General features: G+C 54.1%; 2 protein-coding genes across 3 annotated transcripts; one reads left to right on the top strand and one right to left on the bottom strand.

Annotated features, from left to right (window-relative positions):
* Positions 1 to 2,709: 2,709 nt before the first annotated feature.
* Positions 2,710 to 8,463, top strand: RNF39 (ring finger protein 39). Its single transcript, XM_040250005.1, has 4 exons — positions 2,710 to 3,558; positions 5,245 to 5,267; positions 5,483 to 5,574; positions 7,011 to 8,463. The coding sequence occupies exons 1-4, from the start codon at positions 3,193 to 3,195 to the stop codon at positions 7,589 to 7,591; spliced, it is 1,062 nt and encodes a 353-aa protein (XP_040105939.1). The 5' UTR covers positions 2,710 to 3,192; the 3' UTR covers positions 7,592 to 8,463.
* PPP1R11 (protein phosphatase 1 regulatory inhibitor subunit 11) lies at positions 8,400 to 11,612 on the bottom strand. Of its 2 annotated transcripts, none has more exons than XM_040250099.1 (3): positions 11,026 to 11,612; positions 10,090 to 10,198; positions 8,400 to 9,651 (listed from the first exon to the last, which is right to left on the bottom strand). In XM_040250099.1, exons 1-3 carry the CDS (start codon positions 11,035 to 11,037, stop codon positions 9,449 to 9,451), a joined length of 324 nt encoding a protein of 107 aa, XP_040106033.1. In that variant the 5' UTR covers positions 11,038 to 11,612; the 3' UTR covers positions 8,400 to 9,448. The 2 variants fall into 2 exon arrangements, with proteins under 2 accessions (XP_040106033.1, XP_040106032.1); XM_040250098.1 differs by having other exon boundaries at positions 11,254 to 11,612.
* Between the last annotated feature and the right edge of the window lie 21 nt (positions 11,613 to 11,633).

Raw genomic sequence — 11,633 nt, 5'->3', positions numbered from 1 at the left:
ATGGTCAACTAGAGGAACCCAAGCCAACACACCAAAAACCAGCTCTGCCCATCTGCTTCTCTGAAAATAGAATAAACCAAGGGAGAATTAGAGGATCAAGTGTAGAGTTGTTGGGGATTCTAGCAAGGAAGGGAGAAAGTCTTGAAAAGTGAGACATTTCCTGGCAGTGAAACTACTGAACCACTGACGCTCATGTGGTCTAGAGCCCATGCTCTACAATAAGAGAGTAACCCCTGCTCACCAGCAACTAGAGAAAGCTGGCACGCAGCAGCGAAGACTGAGTGCAACCAAAAAGTAAATTAATTTAGTTAAATTTAAAAGAAAAATTATGATGAACTTTTGTTTGAAATCTGTGAAACAACACACATTTGTCATCTTATAGTTCTGTAGTTCAGAAGCCTAAAATGGGTCTTACAGGGTGTCAGAGTGCTGGACTCCATCTGGAATCCATCTCCTTGTCTTCTCCAGCTGCTAGCGGCCACCTACTTCCTTTGCTCATGGCTCCCCATCCTCAGCCTTCAAAGCAAGCAGTGTCAGGCTGAGTACTCTCACGACTCTTTAATCCAAAGAGGAAGGTTGTCCTCTTCTGCTTCTGTCCTCCACCTTTTTTGGCCACATCACAATGCATACCAATTCTTAGTTCCCTGACCAGGTATCCAACCCGCATTCCCAGCAGTGCAAGTGGAGTCTTAATCACTGGACTGCCAGGGAAGGCCCTGTCCTCCACTTTTAAGGACCTTGGATAATCTAGAATAATCTTATTACTTAAAACTCAACTGATTAGCAACCTTAATTCCATCTGCAAGCTTAATTCCCCTCTGCCATGTAAGGTAACATGTTCACAGGTTCCATGCCACAGGTAACATGTTCACAGGAATTAGAACATGGGCATCTCTGGGGGGGATCATTATTCTTCCTACCATAACATGGAAGTCCATTTCACAACATAGATTTTGGTCATATCTGTAGCCATTTGCTTGGGTAGCTGTGCATTTTATGAGCAGGGAGCTGGGAGATTTGTTTCAAGATGAGTGTATGTGTGTTCATTTGTGTACTTTGTTTATCAGAGTGTCGTGTTTGAGTGTCTCCCTGATAAGTAAAGGGGGAGAAGGATGCCTGGAGGGGTTGCCTAATAACCTGCTTCTGCTCCATAAAGACTTACTGTTGTTGTATTGTTGTTCTTGTTGACAATAAAACTAATGACAGAGTGTCTTTGCATGTTTTCTTCCAGTATGTCTATCTGTTCCTAAATAATCCGGGTGTCCATCCCTGTGATACAGTGTGTATGAGACCATTTGTGGCATATGTGTTGTTTTGCATTGTATGAGGGTATCTGCCTATTAGGGCTGTGCATTTGGGGGGCATTTAGACATTGCTGGGTGCACACGCATGTTTGTGCAACAGTGTGTGATTGCAGTTGTAGACATCTGAATGTTTACTTATTCACAGCCCCCCAGGAGTACCCAGACAGAAAGGCCTAGCATGAAAGAGGCAGAGGAACTAAGATGAGGAGAGAAGAGGAGGACGGAGGAGGAGAGAGACAGAGTTGGAGGTAATGGAACAGGGCATGAGGAAAAATCCAAAAAAAGAAAAAATCAGAAAGTAGAAGAGAAGACTTTCCTGGTGGTCCAGTGATTAAGAATTCATCTGTCAATGCAGGGGACATAGGTTTGATCCCTGGTCTGGGAAGATTCCACATGCCATGGGACAACTAAGCCTCCTGTGCCACAACTACTGAGACTGTGCTCTAGAGCCCAGAGGCCACAACTACTGAGGCCCATGCGCCTAGAGCCTGGGCCCCACAGCAAAAGAAGACACTGCAATGAGAAGCCTGCTCACTGAAGCTAGAGATGGACTGTGTGCAGTAACGAAGACCCAGCGCAAAGATAAATAAATAAATACATTAAAATATATATATAGACGGGAGTTCCATGCGAAGAGTTGACTTATTGGAAAAGACTCTGATGCTGGGAGGGATCGGGGGCAGGAGGGAAAGGGGACGACAGAGGATGAGATGACATCACCGACTCGATGCACGTAAGTTTGAGTGAACTCCGGGAGTTGGTGATGGACAGGGAGGCCTGGTGTGCTGCAATTCATGGGGTCGCAAAGAGTCGGACACGACTGAGCGACTGAACTGAACTGACTCTAGGGATCTGAAACTAAAGAGGGGCAGGGTGGAGTCACAGCAAGGCCATAAATCAGAAGATCTGGGTATGGCTTCACTTCAGGTCATCACCTGTGTGACCTTGACAATGCCAGCTGTCTGGGCCTCAGTTGACCAAAAGAGTGAAAATAGATAACCTTTGGGTACACACCAAAGAAGGAGAGGAGAGAAAAGTGGAAATAAAAACATACACAGGGAAAAGAGACAGAAACAAGTAGCAAGAGAGATATAGGAAGAAACAAGAGAGGCCTGGGAGCCAGCCGGAGGCAGAGCAGAGAGAACCGACCCGGACTCCTTGAGGCAGGAGTGTGGGCGCCTGCTTCCCACTCCTTACCCCAAAGCTTTGGTGTCCTTAAGCCCTTAATAGGTAAGGCAGGCAGATGGAGAGAGGCACCTGGAATGACAGCCACTTGCCAGCGCTTAGAGGCCTGCCAAAGCCACACAAACCAGATCTGTCTTCAGTGCCCCCAGCCCCCCAGATGTAGGTGTGCCAGCCACCTGGAATGACTCATACCCTGGCGATGTGGGCACACATACCAAAAGGGAGCCTGGGCACCCTGCCCACCTGCACACTGCAGGCCAGGGGGAAGGTGAGATCCCGGCTCTTGAGGGAGGTGGGGTGGTGGTGACACGGGCTACGCACCCCACACCTTGCTACTTTGCTACCTTGCCCCCAGAGCGCCTCCTAGCGACCACCTGCTCGGCTCGAGACCTAGGTGTCCTTTCCACCCTCCTCCCCCGAACCTTACCGGGAAGCGGGAGAACCAGATGGGGTGTTACGCAAGGCCTGATGTTTACCTCCCGCAGGGGCCTCCTCCCTCCCTATAAAGCCTGATGTGGTGGGGAGATTGGTGGAGACAGACTGGTTGAAGACGGAGGCGATCCCAGGAAAGCGTCAGAAAGTTAATGCGGGAGGCGGAGAGTGGGGCAGAGACGCAGCCAGCAGCCGAGGCGCACCGCCATCTGCGCACCGGAAGGCGGTCGCGGTGGTCGCGGAGGGGACGGCGCCCGGGCGCTGGCTCCCCATGGAGCCGTCCGAGCTTCTGGGACCGGGGCTGGTGGAGCGTCTGGAGCAGCTGGCGACGTGCCCGCTGTGTGGGGGCCCCTTCGAGGACCCGGTGCTCCTGGCGTGTGAGCACAGCTTCTGCCGCGCGTGCCTGGCCCGCAGCTGGGGGACCCCGCCGGCGACGGGCCCCGAGACGCCCCCCACCGCCTGTCCGTGCTGCGGCGTGCCGTGCCCCCGCCGCAGCCTGAGGTCTAACGTGCGGCTGGCGGTGGAGGTGCGCATCAGCCGCGGGCTGCGGGAGAAGCTGGCCGAGCCCGGGGCCCGCGCGGGGAAACGCCGAGGCGGGCGCATCCCTACCATGGGCTGCCTGGACCCGCAGGGAGAGGTGAGGCGGGGTGCGCTTCGCGAGTCCGCAGCTGTCCGCGGAAGGGGCGATCGGCTAGGGAGAACAGCAACTCCCGACCCGGGGCCCTTCTGGAAGTTTAGGCAAAAGAAGGAGTTGGGAAGAGACCAGCTGAGGACGAGGGGGCGGCGGCTGTCAACTGAGAGGTGCCGGGACGCACGGCGGGAAGGAGTTGACGCTGTGCCCAGAGCCAAGGGGGCTGGACGGATGCCCGGCTCTTGTTAGAGGGGCTGGAGGGGAGGGGTTAGGGAGGCAGAGAAGGGGCTGGGGCACTAGACAGAACGCGGGGAGATCCCCGAGGCCCTGCGAAGAGCGCGCGAACTGGGAAGCTGGGAAAGACGCCACTGGGCGCCCGTGAGGAGGAGGCCCGGCGGGGAGGAAAGGGGAGGAAACAGACGGGGGCGGGAGCGAGCTGGGGGCCTGGGAGGTTGGTAAGGGAGATCGGAACTCGCCCAGGGGAGGAGGAGCAGGAGGGAGGGCGGAGAAAAAGCGGGAGTGGAGGAGAGGAGGGGGGCTGTCAAAAGGAGGGAAGAAGAGAGGCAAGTCCAAACTTTCCTGCAGCATCCTGGGGTAGGTCCTCGCGCTCCGGTCTAGACCTTGCTGTGTTGTTTGTTATTGTTGTTCTCAGCTCCTCCCAGGGCCCCAGGCAGAGGCGGACACGGGTGGAGGCAAGGTCTGGGAGAACAACCTGGGGACCCCTGGCTCCTCTCCACTTCCCACCCTGATCACCCACCCTCCCACTCTCCCGCGTCCCTCCTGGGCCTCTGACTCCTTGGCGGTCAACCATCCCCGTTCCCTTGCTCGACCCCCAGGCGCCCCGGATTCCCTACTGGCTTCTCGCCAGCCGCCCAGCCGGTCTAGAGTCTTGTTTCCACCCTTTGAAGTCGACATATACCTAATTAGTCTATGCATAATTGGCACAACTAGACAAGTTGTCTTTCCTCTCTTCCCTTCACCATCCCTCTGGTCTGACCCAGTTTTCCCCACTGGACAGAGAAATCGAAAGAGGGAATCCTAGAATTTGGAGAGGGAGCATCCCACGCCCTCTCCTGGCTCCCAGGGTGCCCTGCAGGTCGGCGGGGCCTTCTGGGACATATCCAAGTCCAGCTGCCTCCATGGTCAGGGTACAGAGAACACAGAACAAAAGGCCCAATAAACGCCACTGGGCTTTTATGGCAAGAGGGGAAGCGGTTTTATTATAAGGCTTCGGGAAACGAACTCTTAGCCTAAGGACTCTAGGTATGTGTTTGGTCTCTGTGATGGATAAAGCTGGATGTTTATCTGGGATATGCCCTCAGGAAGGTGGATGAGGATAGGGGCTATTGACACAGAGAAGGGAGGTGGGGAGGAAGCAGGGAAAGGTGAGGACTCTGGGGGCAGAAAAAGGCCGGGATGATCCTAGGGAAGGGGAATTGAGTGGCCCTGGGGAGAGGGAGGCGGATGGTGGGGGGTGGAGTTAGGGGGATGAGAAAGTGGTGATGGACAGGAAGGAAAGGTCATGCAAGAAGGGGAGAGTGAGAGGAATAAGGAGCACATGGGGCTAAAGATGGGAGATCACTCTGAGATGTGGAGAGGGCCCTCACCAGAACAGACCCAGCCACCTGAGGGTGGGGAGCTCCCCTCAGGATGAAGCCCAGACCTCACACCTGTTTTTTCTGTCCACTCCAGGATATGAAGATGACATGGAGAAGGTGAGTTCCATTTTTACTGTTTCTTCCTTTCCACTACCAGCGGCCACATCCATCACCTTGTCACAGGAACCACATCTTTGTCCCCATTCCCAGACAGGTTTCCTGGGTTGGCCTCACCCTTTTCTGCCCCAGATATGTGAGTGGAGGAGGGGTGCAGGCATCAGAGGGCAGAGGGTGTCTACCAGTTTCTTGACCCTTCTCCCTCATCCCTCCAGGTTTGATGCCCCGACACCCAAGGCATCTAACTCAGAGGATGAGCTCCCTGAAGATTACCCAGTGGTCAAAAACATGCTTCACAGACTGACGGGTAAGGAGGGCAGAAGAGAGGGAACTAAATGAGAGACTTTTCAGTTTGTTCCCTTTTCTCAAATATGATCCAGTCCTTTTTGATGTCTCTCTTAATTTCCTAGGGCTGCCGTAACCAAGCATCTCACACTAAGTGGCTTAACAGAAATTTAGTGTCTCATGATTCTAGAAATAGAAGTCAGGTGTCAACAGCATTGGTTCTTTCTGATCACTGGAAGGGAGAATCTGTTCCAGGACTTCTCTCTTAGCTTCTGGTAGCCTCAGGTGTTCCTTGGCCTGTGGATGGCATTCTCCCTGTGTCTTTCCTCTAGAGACACTTCTTGGGTCCAAACTTTCCCTTTTTATAAGGACATGGGTTATATTGGATTAGAGTCCACCCTAAAGACCTCATTTTAACTTGATTACCTTTATAAAGATTCTCTTTCCAAATACAGTCAAATTCTGAGGTCTTGGGAGGACTTCATATCTTTGAGGGGAGGGGAGAACACGATTTAACCCATAACAAGGTCAAGCCTTAACCCTCATGTTCCAGCCAGTCTCCCCTTTCCTGTTCATACACTCACACAACAGACCCCTGGAGGTCAGGTGCTTCTGAAGAATCTCTGCTGCCACCACTTCTCATCACTCCCTTCCAGAAGTGTCCTGGAACTCGCATGTCTCCTTGCCCCTGGGGCTCTGGGCCTTCTCTGCAGCTTCTGGGGAGTTCCTTCCATCACTCCCACGGCTGTCCTCTGCCCCTCTTTAAACTGCCTAGAGAAGGTGCTCCACCCTGTTGGACACCCACCATCCCACCAAACCAGATGGCTTCTAGTACCCCTAGTCCAGAAATCTTTCTTCAAAGCACCTCATACACACAAGGTCAAGGACTAATTCTTTCTGGTCCCTTGGCTATCACCGCCTTCTCTCTCCTCCGCCCCACCCTCCCTATAGAACTAGGCCTGTCTACTCCCACCTATTCCCGTGGGTGGTGGGCTGGTTTCTCAGGATACTTCGGATTCCTCCCTCTGCCCACTCCCTCACTTGGGGTGCTGGTTTCTGGTATCAGTCCTCCTCTTTAGCTCCACCTTTCCCATCCTGTGGACCCAGCTCCCACGCCCTGCCCCAGATGCTTCAGATTGACGTATCGGTCTTCTGGCTCCCAAGAAGTCAGTCCAGCTTCACTCTCCCCAAGTCCACAACCCAGGCAACCCCTCCTTGAACCTCTGCGCTATGCCCCTGCCCTGGGCCGGCAGGGTCCTTCTCCAGGCCCAACTCTCCAGAAGGAAGCGGCCCATCAGCGCTAGCGGGGAGTCGCCCAGGCCTACTCTTCATTTGCCTTCACCCTCGGTGGTCCTACGGCCACCTTTGTAGAGCGCGGTTGTGAGCCTCTTGCGTCCGACCCCGCCTCCGCCTGAGAAGGCCATCTCACACGGTCTTCTCGTGCCTTCCTCTCTCCAGCCGACCTGACCTTGGATCCTGGCACCGCACACCGCCACCTGCTCGTCTCTGAGGACCGCCGCAGCGTCCGACTGGCCCCACCGGGGACACCGGCGCCCCCCGACGGCCCGGGGCGCTTCGATCAGCTTCCAGCGGTGCTGGGCGCGCAAGGCTTTGGGGCTGGCCGCCACTGCTGGGAGGTGGAGACCGCGGACGCCGCATCCCGCGGAGACTCTTCCGGAGAGGATGAGGACGACGGGGAGAGCCTCTACGCCCTGGGAGCGGCCGGGGAGTCGGTGCGCCGCAAGGGCCGAGTAGGGCTGTGCCCCGCAGGCGCCGTGTGGGCCGTGGAGGGCCGCGGCGGCCGGCTGTGGGCGCTCACCGCCCCGGAGCCCACCCCGCTGGGCGGCGCCAGGCCCCCGCCGCGGCGTATCCGCGTGGACTTGGACTGGGAGCGGGGCCGCGTGGCCTTCTACGACGGCCGCTCCCTCGACTTGCTCTTCGCCTTCCAGGCACCCGGTCCCCTCGGGGAGCGTGTCTTCCCGCTGCTGTGCACCCAGGACGCCCGCGCCCAGCTCCGCATCGTGCCCGCGGAAGGCTGAGAAGCTAGCCCACAATCCCCGTCCTGGCCTGGCCCAAATGAGCACGGACATCCGTACTCATTCCAGGGATCCTGCCCGCGCCCACTGGTCAAGTGTATTGAGAAGCACCCCGGACCTCCCTCCATATTCTCCAAATAGGACCTCAACTGGCCTCGTTTCCACATCCATGCCCAAAGCGGAGTCCCTGAACCTCCTTCTCCCCATCTCGGGATGCTCCTCCCCCTCGGTTATCTCAGTACTTCCCCCCACGGATCCCTCCCCTTCTATATTTCCCAGGCTTGATTGGGGAACAGGTCCTGCCCCATCAGTACTGGTAAATGGCCCATTTTTAATACACAGAGGGCCAGCTGGTCAAATATTTACATCCCACCCCTGCCCCTCCTCCTGGCAAAGAAGAGCACGGTCCCCTCTCCACAGCTCTGAGGTTTGGGCTTCCCTGCCTCCTCCACTCTAAGGTTTCTCTTCAAGACAAAGGAGACCTTCCTCCCCTAAAACAAGAGGCTTAACTCTGGCCTGGGCCTTAGGGCTCTCTTTTTTTGGGAGATGCGGGGGCAGGACAGTTCTATTCCACCCTGACAACCTTCCATGCTTACAGCCATTTCCTGTTAAGAATCTTAACCAACAACCCGCTCCCCCACCAGCCCCACAGCCAGCTCCATCTGAGCATGGCACATACTCATAACACGGAACCAATGGTGCTACCTCGCCTTTTCTCAACCTGGGAATGGCCCAGGCACCCCAAATTTGCCCTTGTATATATAGCCTCACTTCTTTCCCCATATGTATAAATGGGTCCGTATTTAACACATTTTGTGATGTTGGGTTATTTATTTTGTGCATCTGTGGCAATAAATGAGATCTCAGTGGTGGTATGGATTTGACTGATCTCTGCAACCGTGCACAGGAAAAGGCCTGGAAAACAATATCCAGATCCCAGTAAGGGGTGGGGAGGGCTGGGAGGGCTGGACATCTGGGCTGGGAGAGACATCAAGGCCTTGGAAGGAAGGGGTGAGATTGCATCTCTTGGCTCCCTCCCTTTTCCATCCTCTCCCAGGGACCCAGGCCCCCAGGGCCGGGTTGGATCTGTCTCCTAAGTTGGAAGACCAAAGGCTGAGGAGATAGTGGGCTCTAAGTGACTAGTCTTGGAGCCAGTTTTGTCAGAAACCCTAGTCACATGAGAACGGTGAGGAGAGGACATGCCCATTTGTTTTTTCCATTTCTCATTAAAGGTGAGAATGACAAAGACCTCCCTCTCTCCTAACTCCTCTTAAGGGCTTGGGGGAAGTGGGCAGGAGAGGAGGGAAAGGGCTAGGAGCCCTGAGGTCTCACAGAAGACCTCACATCCCACAGGCAACGACTAAGAATTAGGATGACATAAATACATTAGTGGAAGAGCTCTAAAGCCAGGATTAACAAGCATAGCTGGAGCAAGATTGCCTGGAATCTGACTAGGACCCTGGCAGTGAAAGCTGGGGCTGCTGGAAACCCAATTTAGCTGTTTGGAACTCAAGTAGAGAGTGCAAGGGGCCAAGATAACTGGATCCCAGGACAGGCAGTTTGGCAGTGAGAACAAAGGAAAAAGATTGGGATCAAGATGCCTAGATCCCTGGAGAGAGGAGGCTGGGTATTGTAAGGAGAAATGAGGGCTGGGGGAACCCAGAAGCCTGGGTTCTGGAATAGCAGCAAGTCAGAATTCCAGGATCTCTGTCCACCTTCCTCTCCCTCTTCCCTCTATCAGGCAGAGGAGAGGGGAGGAGGGGGCTGGAGAAGGGATCAAATCGTGGGTTTAGTCCCCGAGTAGCCACATGAATACATTCAGGGCCAGACAGACACAGGAATGGTGGGGGAGCGAGGAATTTAGTGCTGCATTGGCCCTGGAGGGGGCTGGGAGGGGTCAGGAGGCTGGGGAGGGGTGGTGGGGCTTGGTCCCGGGGTTGCATGACGCCGTCCTTTGCGGTGGCCCCGCACACAGTGTGTATGACCACAGCCCTCCTCTTCCTCGTCATCACTCTCCGTGGAGCTCTCGCCAAAGGCCCGAGGTTTCTCATAAATACAGCAGCCTGGATTTGGATGGAGGAGCCCAGTGAAAAAGGAGGAAGGGTTCAGATGTAGTGTCAGTTCCATTCCCACTGGATCTCAGTCAAAATTCCTATTTCCCACCACCTTCTCCTTCTACCTTCCAGATCCAGCTTCCCCAGGCCTACACTCTGGGACTCTGTCACCCACCCACCTTGCCTTTCCAGCCAGGAATCCAAAGCTCCTCTTCTCCCACCTCAGATACCTCTTGACTTTAGGCCTTGGCACATCGAAATTCAAGCCCCTCCCTACCTCTTTCCCTCTAACTTTAACCTCCTCTCCTTGATAACAGAGAACCACCAAGGCAGCCACAGGACTGTGAGCATTTGGGGGCTTCGGGAAGGCCAGTGAATGCCAGAAGACAAAAGATATGCTGAGGGGAGCCAGGACTCCAGTGTTACTGTGGGGCAACAATTACTCACATTTTGATGAGCGGCGGCCCATGTGTTCATTGTCCACAGTGTCACTCGTCCATTCCACCTTTTTCTCTGGCTTCCGTTTCCGAAGTTTGATAGTTAGGCTCCGGTTCTCCTGGAAGGTTAAGAAGGATAGGCATACCTAGCTAGTCCCCTCCTACTAACTCTTCCCGCTTCCTCCCTGGGGCCTCCTTTCTTCCCTTCTCCAGTTCAATCAGGATCACAAACACAGCAACAGAGGAGCTGAGGCTGGGAGAAGATAAAACAGAACAGGTTTTTGACCTCAAGGAGTCCCTTGAGGAATTCTGTTCTTAGTAACCACTAGTATACAGAGAAGATACAATTCCTAACCTAGGGAAAGTCCCAGCAAATCTTCAAAGGAAAATATAATCCTCGCTGTTCCTCCGTCTTCCTCCCCAAATTATCCTTGGTGGTGTTAATATATGCAAATTATTTTCTCAATCACCAACGCCTAAACTTTGATCTCCCTTTCTTTTCCCAGAACCCCCATTCTTTTTCCGATTAAAGAAATGACTCTGTTCTCACATCTCTCATCCTCAAGCCCAGCCCTCCCAACCTGTTATCCACCTATTCTCCAGCATCCTGGCATCTCTAGTAACTATTACTCTAAACTCCCTTAATCAAAGGGTTATTAAGCCCGACAGGAACATCTCCCTTTAAAAGCAATGTTTTTGCAAAAATGTTGTTTTTCTCTACATCTCTGATTTTTCAAAATACTCCCATAATTTCCCTTTTCTTGTTCCCTCATTCCCTCTGCTTCCGTTTGCAATAATCCCTTCAAGAAATATTTATTGATAAGCATGCTTAGTGTCAAGTTTCCCTACAGCGAGTTTCCAACCATGCTTTCTCACACAACCCTTCATTTCCCCCAGCACATCCCTTGCTCATTAATCGCCAAGTTCCCGGTCTTTCAGTATTTACAGACACCACCATCCCAAGCAGTATCACCTACATCTTAACTCTATTGCATGTCACTTGACCAGCCTTCTGCACCAACTCTGACACACCAAAAAATCCCTAATACTCTGCGATTCTCCCAAACTCACTTCCTCCCCAGGCCCAGCCCATCCAGCAACTCTCCAAAGCATTATCCCTTCCCTCCCGGTATCTCCCAGACCCCTAAACAGCACCGCCCCCAGCCTTTCTCACGGGCTCGGTTGTCACGGTAACCGTTGTCTCAGTGACGGTCTCACTCAGCCCGGCCCCTGCCTCCGCCATGGCTAAGGCTGAGGAGAGAGAGAAGAGGAGGAAAGGGGATGAGGCACCCTTCTGTCTTTTCTGTGTCTCTGAGGTCTAAGAGAATCGGTATCGATTCAGATTAGCGGCCAGGATCCTCCACCTTCTTTTTTCCCCCTCCTCCTGGGCCTCCGCTGCCCCACCCCTGGGGATAACCTGTCCAACCCCACTTCCGGCTCCCTACTTCCGGGTGTGACGCGTTCTGTGGTCCCCCTTTTCCCTTCCTGGCACTAAATGCGTCAAAGCGCCGGGTCGCCGGATTAGTTCCGCCGTAATGGCAAGGTGCGCAGGCG

Source organism: Oryx dammah, unplaced genomic scaffold (assembly GCF_014754425.2).
Source record: "Oryx dammah isolate SB20612 unplaced genomic scaffold, SCBI_Odam_1.1 HiC_scaffold_11, whole genome shotgun sequence".
NCBI lineage: Eukaryota > Metazoa > Chordata > Mammalia > Artiodactyla > Bovidae > Oryx > Oryx dammah.
Note: the sequence above shows the minus strand (reverse complement) of the source record. Positions and strands in the feature narration are given on the sequence as shown.